At 43.5% G+C, this 14,779-nt stretch overlaps 2 protein-coding genes across 2 annotated transcripts in view; both read left to right on the top strand.

The window, feature by feature from the left end:
• The first annotated feature begins 1,041 nt into the window (after positions 1–1,041).
• LOC144134422 (uncharacterized) lies at positions 1,042–10,215 on the top strand. The gene is made up of 5 exons (XM_077667339.1): positions 1,042–1,545; positions 1,660–1,751; positions 5,997–6,064; positions 6,956–7,066; positions 9,982–10,215. The coding sequence occupies exons 1-5, from the start codon at positions 1,472–1,474 to the stop codon at positions 10,213–10,215; spliced, it is 579 nt and encodes a 192-aa protein (XP_077523465.1). The 5' UTR covers positions 1,042–1,471.
• Positions 10,216–12,011: 1,796 nt separating this feature from the next.
• Positions 12,012–14,779, top strand: part of LOC144133111 (protein-cysteine N-palmitoyltransferase HHAT-like protein) — a 32,687-nt gene continuing 29,919 nt past the window's right edge. The window contains exons 1-2 of the mRNA XM_077665968.1: positions 12,012–12,236; positions 13,255–13,370. Coding sequence (XP_077522094.1) covers positions 12,051–12,236; positions 13,255–13,370 — 302 coding nt within the window. The 5' untranslated portion in view covers positions 12,012–12,050. The remainder of the gene's footprint in view (positions 12,237–13,254; positions 13,371–14,779) is intronic.

Raw genomic sequence — 14,779 nt, 5'->3', positions numbered from 1 at the left:
ACAGATTAAAAAACCGGTGGGTACCCGGCGGTACTGGGAATCGAACCCAGCACCTCCCGAATGCGGGGCGGATGCTCTACCACAGGTTTCTCTGATATAGAGAATCCTGCCATTTTTTTTTCTTTACTGCTGTGGAGAATCTTCTTATGTGGAGAATCTTCTACACATATGCAGAGCAGCTTCATATGCCAGTTTTTGCACACATAACTAGAACACTGAATTCGAGAGTTAGAACACCATGCCTGCGCCAGGCTGTATAAGTACCTCCTCGAAATGCATCTTCATTTGTAACCGTCGAACAGTTAAGAAACATTTAAGACGTTCAAAGTTGCCATTTAAGCGTGGTTTCGCATCATGTTGTGTGTGCCTTTCTCCTTTTTCTATAAAAAGCGTTTGCCACCTGGAAATTTTCCAGTAACAGCTCCGTAATTCGTCCAAATTTGTCCCGTTGGCCACCAGAATGCCCACCAGGCGCCACCAGGTTGACAACGGGATCATTTGTGTAAGATAAGACGGATAAGAAAGAAACGCCATTTCCTGTTGACGGTTAGCTCCGACGCAGTAAGGTCAGCAAAATTATTTCTTAAAGCTCCTGCTGCCGTATCATTTCCATTGTGAATTCTGCATATGTGTGCTGTGCTTCCACCCTGCCATCGCCAACGCTCGCAGTAATTTGCAACAATAAAATATTCTCAAATCGCGCTTCTAAATCCCCGAGTTGTTAGCGGAGCGGCACCGCAGCTGTTGCAAAACCGTCCTGTTATTTTCCTGCCGCTAGAATAAGACCTCGAAAGAAACGCAGCAGATTGATGCGCGCTCCTACGCTGTGACATTAGACCTTTTCCCAACACATGTGCGCCATGCTCACCCGCCGACCTTATCTCTCACGCTTTTTGTCTGACGAGCACTGCTCGTGAACTCCCATTCGAAGACACTCGAATGTCTCCACTCGCTTTCCGTCCTTGCAAGCAGTTGCTAAAAATAAATACATTAAACGAACATGACATCTCGTGTAGCTTCCTGAGCCGGCACCTTCTTGGCTCTCTACACACGTCTGAGAAGTAAAGTAGCCAGTGAACGTCGTTGTTAGCTTTTATTTCTTCACTAATAAAGAAAAAGAAAGATGCAGTAGGCATTTAGCGAAAATTGCGCGTAGGTAAAGGGTGGTGGCCTTTGCCATAATAACTCTGGAGCACGATCAAGTCAATACTTTATTGTATGCCGCACACTGGCAAAATCAATGCCGCCACAGCTTTCTTCTCGGGCCAACGCACGAAGTATTTAACGAAGCCGTTTCTGCATTCCTCGGGAAAGCAGTTGTTCAACACAGACAGCCGGTATTTCTTAAACGTGTGTGCGTGCGTGCGTGCGCGTGCGTGCTAAAGGACAGATCAAGAAGGAGGCAGCCGAGACTGGAAGCGGAACGATAAGCTCTTCTGTTGTTCTGCTGACGTCGCAGGGTGTACGAGACATGCCTCCAGGCAGAGGCGCTGTGACTGAAAGAAAGCGCATTTCGAATTCGGAGCAACGCAGTGGCACTCAGAGGTATGCAGGGTGCAGCATTCAAGCTTACCAACTTTAAATGTGCTCAGTTATGTAGCCTCTTATTAGAAAGTCATATCGAGCACGTGTTAATTCATTTGTCCATCCCCTGAACAGCTGGACATGGAACTGTGTGATACTCCTTCATTGGTTCGTCGCCTGCTCATCCGTCGCCTACGCCTTTTGGAGCTATGCCACCGACAAAGCGAGTGAGTAAGATGCACCGTATCAACGCATGATACCACGGTAAAATAAAAATTATATAAAATGTAAAGCATATCGGTTAGCAACCAGGAGAAATAAATCAACCAATAAATATTGAAGGTTTATTTCCAAATTTGACTGCATAAATAAAACAAGTGGTTAACTAGTCTAAAATTACAGTAATCACTTTACTAGGGCAAGTCATTCATACTACGTGCTTGATGCTGTTGTCAAAGTACAAATTTTTCATCTCAAAGACCCTAACTCAATTCGTGTCATTCTTTCATTGGTTGACTTGTGGCTCATTTTGCTTGAGTTCTCATGAAGCGTCTAATTTTTCTCTGCTTTTCTGTTAAGGAGGTTGAAGGGCCGGTATTCAGCTCTCATACAGGAGTACATGACCTACGTAACTTTTTTTCTGATAGCCTGACGCGGATGCAGACTGCTTGAAACATCCACACGGAGCAGCTTAGGAAGGGTAACGCAGGCAACAAAAAGGAGAAGCAGAAAGACGAAGCCACTAACGTGACGCCGGCGCTAATTCGTTTTCAAACGCTTATGACGCATGTCAGAAGCTTTCATAATTCCGTTACCCATAATAGCTCACAACATTTGCAGCGTTTTAGAAGTACGCCAAGTAATGTTCAACGAGCCGTTTGCAGTCCTCACAAATGAATCGCCCGAACTAGTAGTAATCTTAACCGTAAGGTTTCAAGTGCGCTAACAATTCTGAGAGTTAACCATATGTTTTCGGAATTTTATTCTATGAGTAATTGAAGCCATCGGTGAGGAATACGTTCAAGATACCGCACTGGACGTGTTTATGTAGGATCAAAAATGTGGGGTTAAGAATTTTCAACGTTTTCGATTTACGGGCTAGAGTAGTGCTTTCTTTTGTTTGTTATGCTTTCTTTTGTCATTTGTATTATGTATATATTCATCTCTCCACTCTTCCAAGTTTTTATTGCACATGTGACGAAGTGTCTGAAGTATAGCATTCCATTTTTTGGACCCCTTACTAGCCTACGGCTATGGGTGCAAACAGTGCTGGACACACTTTTATTGTGTTTTCGAGGATAAATAAAGAATTTGAATTGGAATCGGGACACTTCTTCAAAACATTTAAACGCCCGCAGTCATTTGCACACACCAGAGGGCCCTCGAATTAAGTTTTGTTGAAAGACAAACAACTTTCAATAGTACTCAAGTAACACTTGTTGCGGGGCTAGTTGGTGCATAGTTCTATGTACAAATGTTGGCGAAAAAAAAAGAGACAATCACAAGATTCTTTTCCACCTTTCTTGCGATTGTCTCTTATTTTTGCGCTAACATTTGTACATATAACTTTCAATAGACTTGCATTCACTGTCCTTCAAACGCTAACGAAGGATTTCGAAATGGTGGCAAGCATCTGTAATGAATTCTTGTGTGGCGTGTTGTGCCAAATTCCAGGCATGTACTAATGATTTCTGCTGTTCCATGCGGACACAAAAAACGCCATCCCAGAAATAAGCCCTCAGTAGTAGGCAACCTCCTAACCCGAAAATTTATTTTTCTATCTTTATTTTTTTCCTCGACCGCATACAAGACCCAATCGGGGAAGTGTGTGTAACAGTCCTCATAAAGCCATTAAAGGTAGATCGCTTTGTCAGAGCCGCTCTTCTGCGTCCAGGTGTCTTCATTAATTATTTTACCCTGCATACACCGAAAGCGCTTAATCATCTATTCAATTATTTTTAGAGAACCACTTGGGGAAACGAACCCACGCTCACAAGATTCGATTGTGGTTCTGGGCAACCAATTTCAAGATTATGGGAGTCGTATTGATCATGGGACTGGAACGATTGTATGTTCAGGCGAAGAAAAAATTCACAGAGAAAAAGGGTCCTTCCGTATACAAAAGACAGCACAAACCGGTAGTATTTACAATGCACGTTATGCTTCCTACAGCCGCCTTCTGCCTACTTCCGACCATCAGATGCGTACGCAGTCACACGAATTTCCCGCCAGCCGTGCGAACCCCTCACGACGCGCTGCGCACACGCAAAAATATCTGAGGTTGTGAAAGAGACGCTTACGTACCATTTGAACCGCCCCAGTGGGCGGTACAACGTGACCTCGCTTGTGAAGGCGGTTGCAGATGCAAGAAAAAAAGCTCTCCTTTCGTGATCCTTCGCTCTTGCGGCACTTTTGGCGCGCAGCTGTCAAGCAGGTCACCTGATCTCATGCAGAAAAGGCGCTCCATTTAAAAGGCCTCTTTATTGGCAGATGCAGTTGTTAGCCCATCCATACCTACTGTACTACATAATTTTGTCTGAGTAAGCCAAAAATTCTGGTTAAATTTTTTTTCCGAAAAGCGTCACATGCTTTTCGCATATGCGCCGTGAGGTGCGATTTATTTTAGCTCTCGACAGGTGAAGATGATTAAGCAATGTTGCGGCACACTCTTGAAAAAAACGCAATGAAAACGCTTTGCAGGGTCCTCCCGCGAGCCCTAAATTCTGGCATTGACCTTTGCGACTTGCTGTCCTAAAATCAGCTCCACAGAACTAGGCAGCAGGTGTTATGTGCCTTGCTTGCGTATTTAAGACGCCTGATTGGACCGCAACGATTGCCTAGTGGCTCATGCGGTAGGTGTGCAGTTCAATCCCTAGTGCCGCCGGGTGCCTATCGGTGATACAGTGGGTACAAGATATCTTACGGCCTGGTGCTCGGCTTCCATGTGGTGGAAAGCATGGAAAGCAGTCTTTGACCCCACCCTGTGTAGACAAATAACACCTTCAGCCATGGTGCTCTTTTGCCGAGCTGCCCTCGCGCCAATAAAATTCATAATTTCCGTAAGAAAAGAAAAGAGGGAAGGAATAAAGAAGGAAAGACAAACGAAAACAGTTTCACCTTCGTAAATGTACAGAGCATGTTTGAAAGGAAGGAAGGAAGGAAGGAAGGAAGGAAGGAAGGAAGGAAGGAAGGAAGGAAGGAAGGAAGGAAGGAAGGAAGGAAGGAAGGAAGGAAGGAAGGAAGGAAGGAAGGAAGGAAGGAAGGAAGGAAGGAAGGAAGGAAGGAAGGAAGGAAGGAAGGAAGGAAGGAAGGAAGGAAGGAAGGAAGGAAGGAAGGAAGGAAGGAAGGAAGGAAGGAAGGAAGGAAGGAAGGAAGGAAGGAAGGAAGGAAGGAAGGAAGGAAGGAAGGAAGGAAGGAAGGAAGGAAGGAAGGAAGGAAGGAAGGAAGGAAGGAAGGAAGGAAGGAAGGAAGGAAGGAAGGAAGGAAGGAAGGAAGGAAGGAAGGAAGGAAGGAAGGAAGGAAGGAAGGAAGGAAGGAAGGAAGGAAGGAAGGAAGGAAGGAAGGAAGGAAGGAAGGAAGGAAGGAAGGAAGGAAGGAAGGAAGGAAGGAAGGAAGGAAGGAAGGAAGGAAGGAAGGAAGGAAGGAAGGAAGGAAGGAAGGAAGGAAGGAAGGAAGGAAGGAAGGAAGGAAGGAAGGAAGGAAGGCCTCAGACGTTGCTGGCACATACCCACTACTGGGGAGTGGCCAAGACACAGGCGGTTAATTACTGGATAAAGGATATCGGAGTTGAAAAGGAAGAAGTGCCGCGTAGCAATTTGATCCTGACGACGGAAGTAGATATATTGAAATGTTGTTATATTTCAAAAGCAGAAAAGCCGCTGGCTTGCGTTCAAACAAGTCTTGTGGATTGCAGCTACCGCATTGTTCCTGCGTGCCTTCCGCGATGGCTCAGTGCTTACGGAGTTTTGCTGCTGAGCGCGAGCTTCTGCGATCGTACTCCCTCCAGCCCTCCCTCGTCCCTCCCCTCACAACATGGCTGAGGTGTCCGCCGTCAAATGAGACAGCTCCTGCTCTGGTCCTTTCTTCATAACCCACCGCTTTCTAGTACTACGATGGATTGCGCACATCGCAATGCTGCATTCCGTAGTTTTTAATTCAGTTTTACCGGTGTATTGATTGCAGACAATGTTACCAGTGTTAATCTGTCGATTAGAAATAGCCGTATTGAGATGGTTACTGTGCAAGGCATACGATGAGCATTTTAGTATTCTCCTACTCTTATTTTGGCTTATTCAATCTCAAATGGACTGCATAATTGACTACAGTATCGTTAAAATAAATGACTACTCCGGCTAATGAGTACTAAATGCTCCTTACTTGCTCTGTTAAATTCTTCCCTTTTTATTTATTCTATGCATTCCTCTCTCTAACTGTGTACTTAATGCTCCTGCTCTCTATCGCTGGTCTTCCAGACACGTCCCTTCCGAAAGAGATGAGGACAGAATTCAGACCTAGTCCCTACGGTTTGAAGCGCAAGCAGGTATGTTACAAGGCATTCACGATGACAGCATATACGCTAACATGTACCGGTGCTGTAAATACAGTGCTCGTAGCGAGTGTAATACGCAACGATATTGTACATTTTTCTCACAGCGTCACTGCAATCAAATATATAGCAAGTTTTCGGACGCTTTAGGAATTCTTCTCTTGCATAACACCGTTGCAGGCTCCTGAAAACAGGCGCCATGGTTGTCTTGGTGGTGTCCTCTGTTTAATAAACAGAGTGTTAGCCTCGCAATATATTTTTACAGTGATAGGCTGTTACGCGTCTGTCCCTGGCTTGTACATCGTCGTTGTCCGGCGTCGGTGTAACCGGTGGGTGCTTTAATGACATCCACCCACAGGGTGGATGTCATTAACACACTCAGGGTGGATGTCATTAACGCACTCACATTATATCGATGTCATCCTGGGTCGCATAAGCCTACGGGTGTCTTTGTTTGGCACAGCCGCCTGCCAGTGCCGGGGTGCATCACGCGACCACTACACCACTGCGATATGAGATCAGTGTATATTTTCTACCTCAGAACATCCCCGAAACATGACGCCTAAACAACTATCACTGAATCTCGCGTTGCACAGTCGTAACCGTCGTGTGACTTTTTTTCAAATGCGAACAGGTTCGTTCCAAAAAAGCGTTTGAGTACTTCAACAAAGCCTCCTGGTGGCATGGACGATAACTATTTGAGGTCATCCGCGAGATATCACAAAAGCAACTGAGCGCTTGCGGTGTGGTGTCCAGTCACTTATTTGGCATTTTTTGACGTGGTGATGCAACAGAGAGAGCCAGGGATGTCGGAATTAAATTTTTTAGTTTGTTGTTAGTCTGTTGGAACTGCCTTCATGAATGCGCCACCCACCTGGTGTGCAGGACATGACCAGCTTTGACTGGGAAATCGAACGCTCGTTTGTATTCACGACATGGAAGTGGCTCCTCGTCCATCCCCTGTTGGCGAGGGCAACTGCCAGTGCTGCCCCGGCGGTGAGTTCCAGAAGCTGAAGAACGATATTATTTTTGTTTACACAATTTTGCACCTTTTTTTTCATTATGTAAGAACATTTTGTGAGGTCGTCCTCGTATAGCATTGCATACGAAGAAAGCCAAAAATCACTGAAACCAAAATAAGTATAGTAGATTTTTTGAATTTTTGGTGTTTTCCATGGGAAATTAGTGGTGTACTGATATTTTACTTGAAACAAGAAAAATCAATTACATGTCGCAGGTTTAATTCGAACGCACGACCTCCGCGTGTCGCATGCAATGCTCTACCAACAAAGCTACGCCGGCAGCTGTCCAACCTTCCCCTTACCAGTGTATCTCATACCCAACAATTCTGAACAAAAGCATTTTTTAACGGGAAGGAGTTTATGAGCGCAATTTCTTCATACATTGCAGGATTTCATTATAGCAATCAATATATCCGCAAACTTCCCGTCGGTTGATTCCAAATGTTTTGCTATTAACGTTTTTACTATCCTCAAATGCGTTTCTAATTGGTTTTCTATGGCAGAGTTAACTGCTTGATGCCAGTGATGGAAAAACTATAAAAGAAAGATTTTGCTACACGTCGAAAGAATGAACCATTGCCTTTATTATTTCTATTGCAGTACCTTACAGCTGACCAATATTCAAAATTTTTGTCCAAGAATGTTGGGCATATCCCAAGCAGCACGGGTAATCGGTCCAATATTAGAAATGGGTGGTTTCACTCTGGTCCTTCATGCGACAGGCGTTTGCCAATACATTTCCAGTAGCGTGGCTTTTTGGGCTTGTTGGTACATAGTTCCAATACACTGTGTAGCGCAGCAAAAGACGAGGACACAAGAGACGAGAGACGAACACCACGAGCGCTAACTTCCAACAAATTTTATTCTCCTGAAGCATCACATTTATACACCAGAAAACAGTAATCACACGTGCGAACAGTATCGATTTCTTAGAAAAACGAGCTCTTTATCTGAGAGGAGAATGGAAGGTGTGCTAACACACGAGCATCCTGACCTATTTATCTTTTCGGCTTCAATGATTTCGCGCGTTAACCTTTCTCTACTTTTTCCTATCACAAGACTTTTATCAAAGAAAGGCTTACAGGATTTTGACTTGCATGCGAGAATGTGGTCAACTAGCGATCCGCCTTGCCCGTTTCTGACGTCTTTTTCAGTGCAAAAACCCATAAACCGGAAAAACCATTCAGGGTGATCATCTCTGAAACTGGCACATGGCAAAAAACGGTTTCAATGTACTTACAAAGCAAACTTAACCTTTTACCACTTGACGACCCCTTTATGGTTAAGAAATCTGACGAAATTTTAGACTTTGTTCGGTCGCGCTCTGATAACAGCATGGTTGCATTTTCAGTGGATGTTCAGGATTTATATTACTCGCTGCCGAACGACAAGGTGCTGTGCTGTGTAGAGGAGTGCATAGATGAGTTCGGATGTGTTGCTTTCCAGAATGCGGCGGGTGTGTCGGCGAGCAGTTTTTTAGAAATTTTAGCTATTTACTTGCAGTCAACGTTCATTAACTGGGAAGGAAAACCCTACCTTCAGAAAGAAGGGATATGCATCGGGTCGTGCATAGCGCCAATTCTGAGTAATCTGTTTTTAGCAAAACTTGACAAGGCTGTTTCCAGCCGCCTTGACAGCTTGGACGTAATCAAGGTCTTTAGATTTGTTGATGACTTTTTTATTCTTGTTAAGTGTGACCAAGGCTCACTTGAGTCAAAGGCTCATAGCATTTTAACTACCATGACAGAACATTTTAAACCGCTTGTTTTAACATGCGAATTGCCCATCGATAACTCCATTAGATTTTTAGATATTAACTTCACCTTTCACGCTCATCACATATGCTGGGCCTACCAGCCGCGAAGCAACAAGCCGATGCTGCCATATCACTCCGCTCATTCAAAACTGATAAAAAGAGGTATTGTCAATTTATGTTTTCGGAATGCTCTCCAGAAATCTTGTCCGCACATGATGACCGATAGTTTTCAAGAGCAGTCCAATAGGCTTACTAATGCCCATGTTCAAGTTTCCGTTGCGGAAAAACTTGTTAAGAGAATGAAACCAGACAATCAATGTTCTCCAAACCCAGTTCCTCATGAACGAAAAAACCTTGTTGTATTACCGTATCTACACAAGATTTCCCACAATTTAAAAAGAATTGGTCAACGAGCGAATGCGACCGTCGTGTTCTCGGCGCCGAAAAAACTTGCAACGTTGTGCAAACTGGGAAAAACCAACACCAACAAAGCGCGCGGATGCGCAACTAGGCACCAGAAGCCCTACGTCACGTGCGATGAAGGTGTTATATATCAAATTCCCTTGTCATGCGGGAAACACTATATCGGCCAGACGGGGAGATGTCTGAACGAGCGCCTAATGGAACACGCTCGTAACGTCAGAAACGGGCAAGGCGGATCGCTAGTTGACCACATTCTCGCATGCAAGTCAAAATCCTGTAAGCCTTTCTTTGATAAAAGTCTTGTGATAGGAAAAAGTAGAGAAAGGTTAACGCGCGAAATCATTGAATCCGAAAAGATAAATAGGTCAGGATGCTCGTGTGTTAGCACACCTTCCATTCTCCTCTCAGATAAAGAGCTCGTTTTTCTAAGAAATCGATACTGTTCGCACGTGTGATTACTGTTTTCTGGTGTATAAATGTGATGCTTCAGGAGAATAAAATTTGTTGGAAGTTAGCGCTCGTGGTGTTCGTCTCTCGTCTCTTGTGTCCTCGTCTTTTGCTGCGCTACACAGTGTATTGGAAATACATTTCCGATGTTTTGCCGATTACCTGTGCTGCTAGGAATGTCTATTAGTCTTCACCGGCGCCACCCTCCGACCGTAGCGGCGCTTAAGCAACTACTCATGGTTCTCTTCCTCCACGCTCCGCAGTTGTTGCCGGTGTTCTACACCGGATACTCAGCGCTCTTCGTGACGTCACTGCTGGGCCCGGAAGTGGCTGCCGTCTTTTTGATCCTGCACGCCCTTTTCTTCTTCGTGGCCAGCATGCGAGCACCTGTGCTTTGTTACGCCACTGCATTCCTGGTCCTCGTCCTAAGATTATCACTGCCGGACAGCTTCAGACAGGTGAGCTTTGCTGATCTTCACTTTGTTCCGCCCTTTTAAGCAGCTTGATTTCATCACTGCAACATTACAACGCTGAACACAGAAGACATCTCTTATAAAAATGTTCTATAGACACTCTAAGGACTTCTTATGTGTAGACTATATTGTCTTCCAATAGATATGTTTGTCTATTCCTAGTCTATCTGCTGTCTATAGACAAAAGTCTACTAAAAGTGTACGGCCATAAACCTATGGATTGTCTATAGACTGTCTGATGCATTTCTATTGCCTATAGACCTTTCTCCAGGATTTGTCTGTAGACAGTCTATAGACTTTATAGACAGTCTATGGACAGTCTATAGGCTGTCTAAGAAATTTATGAGATAAATAGCACCAGAAACCGTTCGTAAGGCAGTGCATAGAGCAGAGCCCCATTAAATTGCGAGAAATAGACCTTAGCAAGTATAAAAGAGGAACTTTGTGCAGCGGATGACCCCCGGTGCTAGTCAGGCTCACAACGGAATCAAGGAACAAATTTTATTGGTAGCATCTGCAAAATGCGCTTAGCAATTAAGAGCGAGCCCGGCGACCTTCCATTACTCTCTGTGCAAACTTGATGCGTTTTATCCGCTTTCACGACCTAAACACTGTTTCAATACACAAAATAGGCGTCGTTGAAATCAAGGTCATGGGAGCTTTTCGCAACTCACTTATATCCACTGACAAGGCGCAGTTTTTACCGATCACGACTACTCAGTTTGACAATGGCGGCGCATTTGAATACCTATATTGCCTTCTTTGAAACTTCATCTTTCTAGAGGCGTTCCCTGCGTACCTTACTTATTATTTAGCGGTTTTAAAATCGTTGTCATACTTACTATTCTTTCAGTAAAACGTCCCATACGAAACAATGTTCTTCTTGAACATTTTTAAACACAGTTAAATGTTTCACTGTAAGGGCACTCTAACGTTATAGCGCTATCAAATCACCAACGAAACTTCGATCTATCGCACTGCATACATTTCTCTAAGAGAGAGCATGTAGTGCGAAGAGCGCTTGCTCAAAATGATGCTGCGTTGTATCTCTTTCATAGGTAAAATTATGTATCTATTCACATTAAAACGTGACCAATAATCACCAACGCTGAGGCAACTTGGATCTATTTAAGCAAAATGCGCCGCAAAGTAGATTTTACCTACGTAACTCGAATCACTTAGCTGATGAGTATGAGACAACTCATTGTTCTTCTCATTTCCACCCCACTGTTTTGTCACGATACATCAGATAAGAAAACAGAATGCGGCAATAAGTGATCATGGTCGTTACCGTCTTGTCGTGGTTATGTTCTCAAGAGCACAAGAGCCGTGATCGAGCTCAGAAAACTGCTCGAATTTCGAATTGCTCCGGCTTTCGTATAAATGGGTTTTGGTTTGGAGTTAACGTACCACCTTAGCCACAGTGCCATAATGTCGATACCTAGCCAAGAGCCAGTGTAGTATACCAGAGCTATCTTGTGCAGCTTTTTTTTTAATAAAGTAGTCTAGAAGTGCCCTTGCAGTGCAGGTAGCTATACACCCAAAATATTAGACAGCAAACAAATTTAAACATAACTGCCTTTTTCTAGAATGCAGCATGAAAAATAACACATGTTTATATAAGTTGCTAGCTATTTTCGAACAGCGCAGCATCGAATAATGGCAGTCATCAACTCTACCTTGATAAATAATACGCGTCATTATACAAAAACACTGTGCTAAAATTCCTCGGTGATGGTTGTGCTTGTTCTACACCGCATTCTTGTAAACAAGGAAGTGTACGCGTGTTTCTGTTTATTTTCCATTTCGGTCTTCAGGTCCTGTACTTTCGGTACGGCGCCCTGGGCTACTTGGTGATCATGGCCGTCGTCCAGTGGACCTTGCTCAGGTGTCTTAGCTTCAGCCTCGACTTCATCCCCTCGGACGGCACAGCTCGGCCGCGAATATCACGAGGACCGCCGTACTGGAAGACGCTAGCATACGTCTTCTACCTGCCGCCTCTTTACCTGGGGCCAATGCAGAACTACAGTGACTTCGAATCCCAGGTACATCGTACTCTATGCAAAACGGACTTTTAAACGGACCATATATTTGAACGTAGTATTTGTCTACATCATCATATTTCCTTCAATCGTTAATGCAAACTATTCAATAAAAAGGACAAACTGTCATGTCGACCAGCACGGCGCTTTTCTGCATACCAAGTCATTACGATTTTGAGATAAGCAGACCCTTTGACTGTATTATTTATTTATTTATTTATTTATTTATTTATTTATTTATTTATTTATTTATTTATTTATTTATTTATTTATTTATTTATTTATTTATTTATTTATTTATTTACGAATACTGCAGGCCCTTCTCGGGCCCATGCAGGAGTGGATACAAGGTAGAAAAAAAATGACAATGGCGGATTGAAGAAGAGAGACAGGCATATGCACAAGTAAATATAAATAAAAATTTAATGATTACAGAAGCATCATGGTGGGAATGATGTTGGATCAAGGTGATTAACACGTTGTAAGAAAGATTCGATTGTGTTGGAGTTCACAACAGTAGATGGTAGTTTATTCCAGTAAGGTATACCTGAAGGGAACAAGGAATATTTGTGAGCATTAATGTGGCTGATGGGTTGACGAAGTGCTTTCATATTGCTCGTCCTTGAGTAGTGGCGGAATGGTTCCTGAAGGTATGTTTCTTTGGTTATGTTGAAGTGTCCGTGGTAAGGTAGGTACAAGAACTTAAGTCTTGATACTACTCTACGCTGAGATAGGCTGTGTAGATCTGCTTTTTTTATTGGTTATAGATGCTGGAGTGCCTGGAATAGTTCGAGTATACAAAGCGTACTGCATGGTTCTGAATTCGTCCTAATCTGCCTATTAAATATTTCTGGTGGGGAATTCAAATAATATAATTCTTAGAAAAACTTCTCTACAATAAGTCTGAGAAAAAAAACAACGCTCAGGGCGCGATAATGCAGCAGTCAGTCGGTGCCTAGAGTTTAGCGTGTCGTTGTGTTGTGATCCTTGGAAGCGAAGGATTTTTCTCTTTTTTTTTCAGGTTGAAAAATTGAGGCCAAACTGCACGCTATCGGAAATAGCTGCCGTATTCGGGAGGCTTCTTCGAAGTGGTGTCCACTTCCTCCTAGTGGAGGGCTTTACTCACTATTTTTACAGGTTGGGAACAATATTTCTCCAGTTATCCTACATACAGGCAGCGAGCCTAATGCTTTTCTTAATCGCTTCTGTAACAAGTGTTGGGCAGTCGAAACGGCAAATGGGGGGTAGCAGAATATTTTTCACTTGTGTTTTTACTTTCCAATGACGTGGATTGTCGCGTGGAATTCGCGTAGAACCGGCCAGTTATACTAAATTAAATATCTTCTCGTGCGTATTTTTTGTTTCAGCCGCAGAATGTTGTCTGTGATGTTACAGATAGGTTGAGAACATGTAAGGCATGCAAATTCTTCAATATTTTTAATGCTTCCTGTTTTATTTCGCCAAAACTTCTACGTGAGCGTGCCACAAGAGACGTATTGACATTTAGTGTAGAAGAAGCTTTTGTACTGCAGTTTATTCACCCCGTTCATGATCTAAATCCTACTTTTGACGTCACAGCTCCTATTGGGTTGATGAATCATGAACTAAAGCTTCATCGGAGAAGACATTTTATTATAAATTATTTTCCGGGAGCAAGCAGATTTGATATGCTGCCTATGTTTACGAACCTCTTTAACGCCAATGCGAAGAAAAACACGCAGCGATAAAAAACTTGGTCCGTGTCTCTAACCCTTTAAGAGTACTTCGTGGCCTAAGTGTACGTTTAGCACATGAAGTTGCAGTCCGAAGCAAAAGTTGTGTCACAAGAGCTACTACTGGGGCAAAAAATTATGTATACTCCTCGAACTTTGGTTAGACTAATTTCCGGACAACTTCCGGCAGCGCCTGCATGCCGGTTTGCTTAGTACAGCGTAAGACTGAGCGAGTTGGTGAACGTTTAGCTTAATGAACAGCGCAAAAAACCAGAGCCTTTTCGTAGAGGGCTTCATTGACTAATTTTGCTCGCTGGGAGCGCTTCGTGCGTCTGCTTCTTTCTTCGATCTGGTAATTTTGATCTGTTCATTATGCTAAACCGGTTTGCTCATTTCGTTCCATAGCGTTCTGCTTGACGAAAACAAGGAAGGCACATGAAAACAACAATATACAGGCGCCAACTCGAGACCGGAAGGTCGATACGGCAATAACGTTATGTGTGGGTGCATGTGCTCTAACATAGTATGTGCCAACCTCTATATCCACCTGTCAGTCTCAAGTTGGCGCCTGTCCCTTTGTTTTAATGTGCCTTTCTGATCCCTGTCTATTTTACGCTGCCCTCATCATCAACTTTACCTATGAACCAACTAGCCCAGGCCATTAAATGCTACTCGATGAGAACGTCAGAAGGTTTCAGCGGAGGAGCTATCTTCAAAACTTTTCTTCACGTTAGTACGTTATTGTGAAGAAAAAAAACGCTTTACTCGCTTAATTTAGCGAAGTTTGCTTTCGTTAATGTTTTCCTTCCAAGTATATCTCTCTTTAAGACCGCC

Source organism: Amblyomma americanum, chromosome 5 (genome assembly GCF_052857255.1).
Source record: "Amblyomma americanum isolate KBUSLIRL-KWMA chromosome 5, ASM5285725v1, whole genome shotgun sequence".
Lineage (NCBI taxonomy): Eukaryota > Metazoa > Arthropoda > Arachnida > Ixodida > Ixodidae > Amblyomma > Amblyomma americanum.
Note: the sequence above shows the minus strand (reverse complement) of the source record. Positions and strands in the feature narration are given on the sequence as shown.

Coding starts and splice junctions, on each gene's coding strand:
- LOC144134422 (XM_077667339.1), top strand. CDS start 1,472: ATGCCTCCAGGCAGAGGCGCTGTGACTGAAAGAAAGCGCATTTCGAAT. Junction 6,065..6,955: donor ACGGTTTGAAGCGCAAGCAG/GTATGTTACAAG, acceptor CCTGGTGTGCAG/GACATGACCAGCTTTGACTG. Junction 7,067..9,981: donor CTGCCAGTGCTGCCCCGGCG/GTGAGTTCCAGA, acceptor CACGCTCCGCAG/TTGTTGCCGGTGTTCTACAC.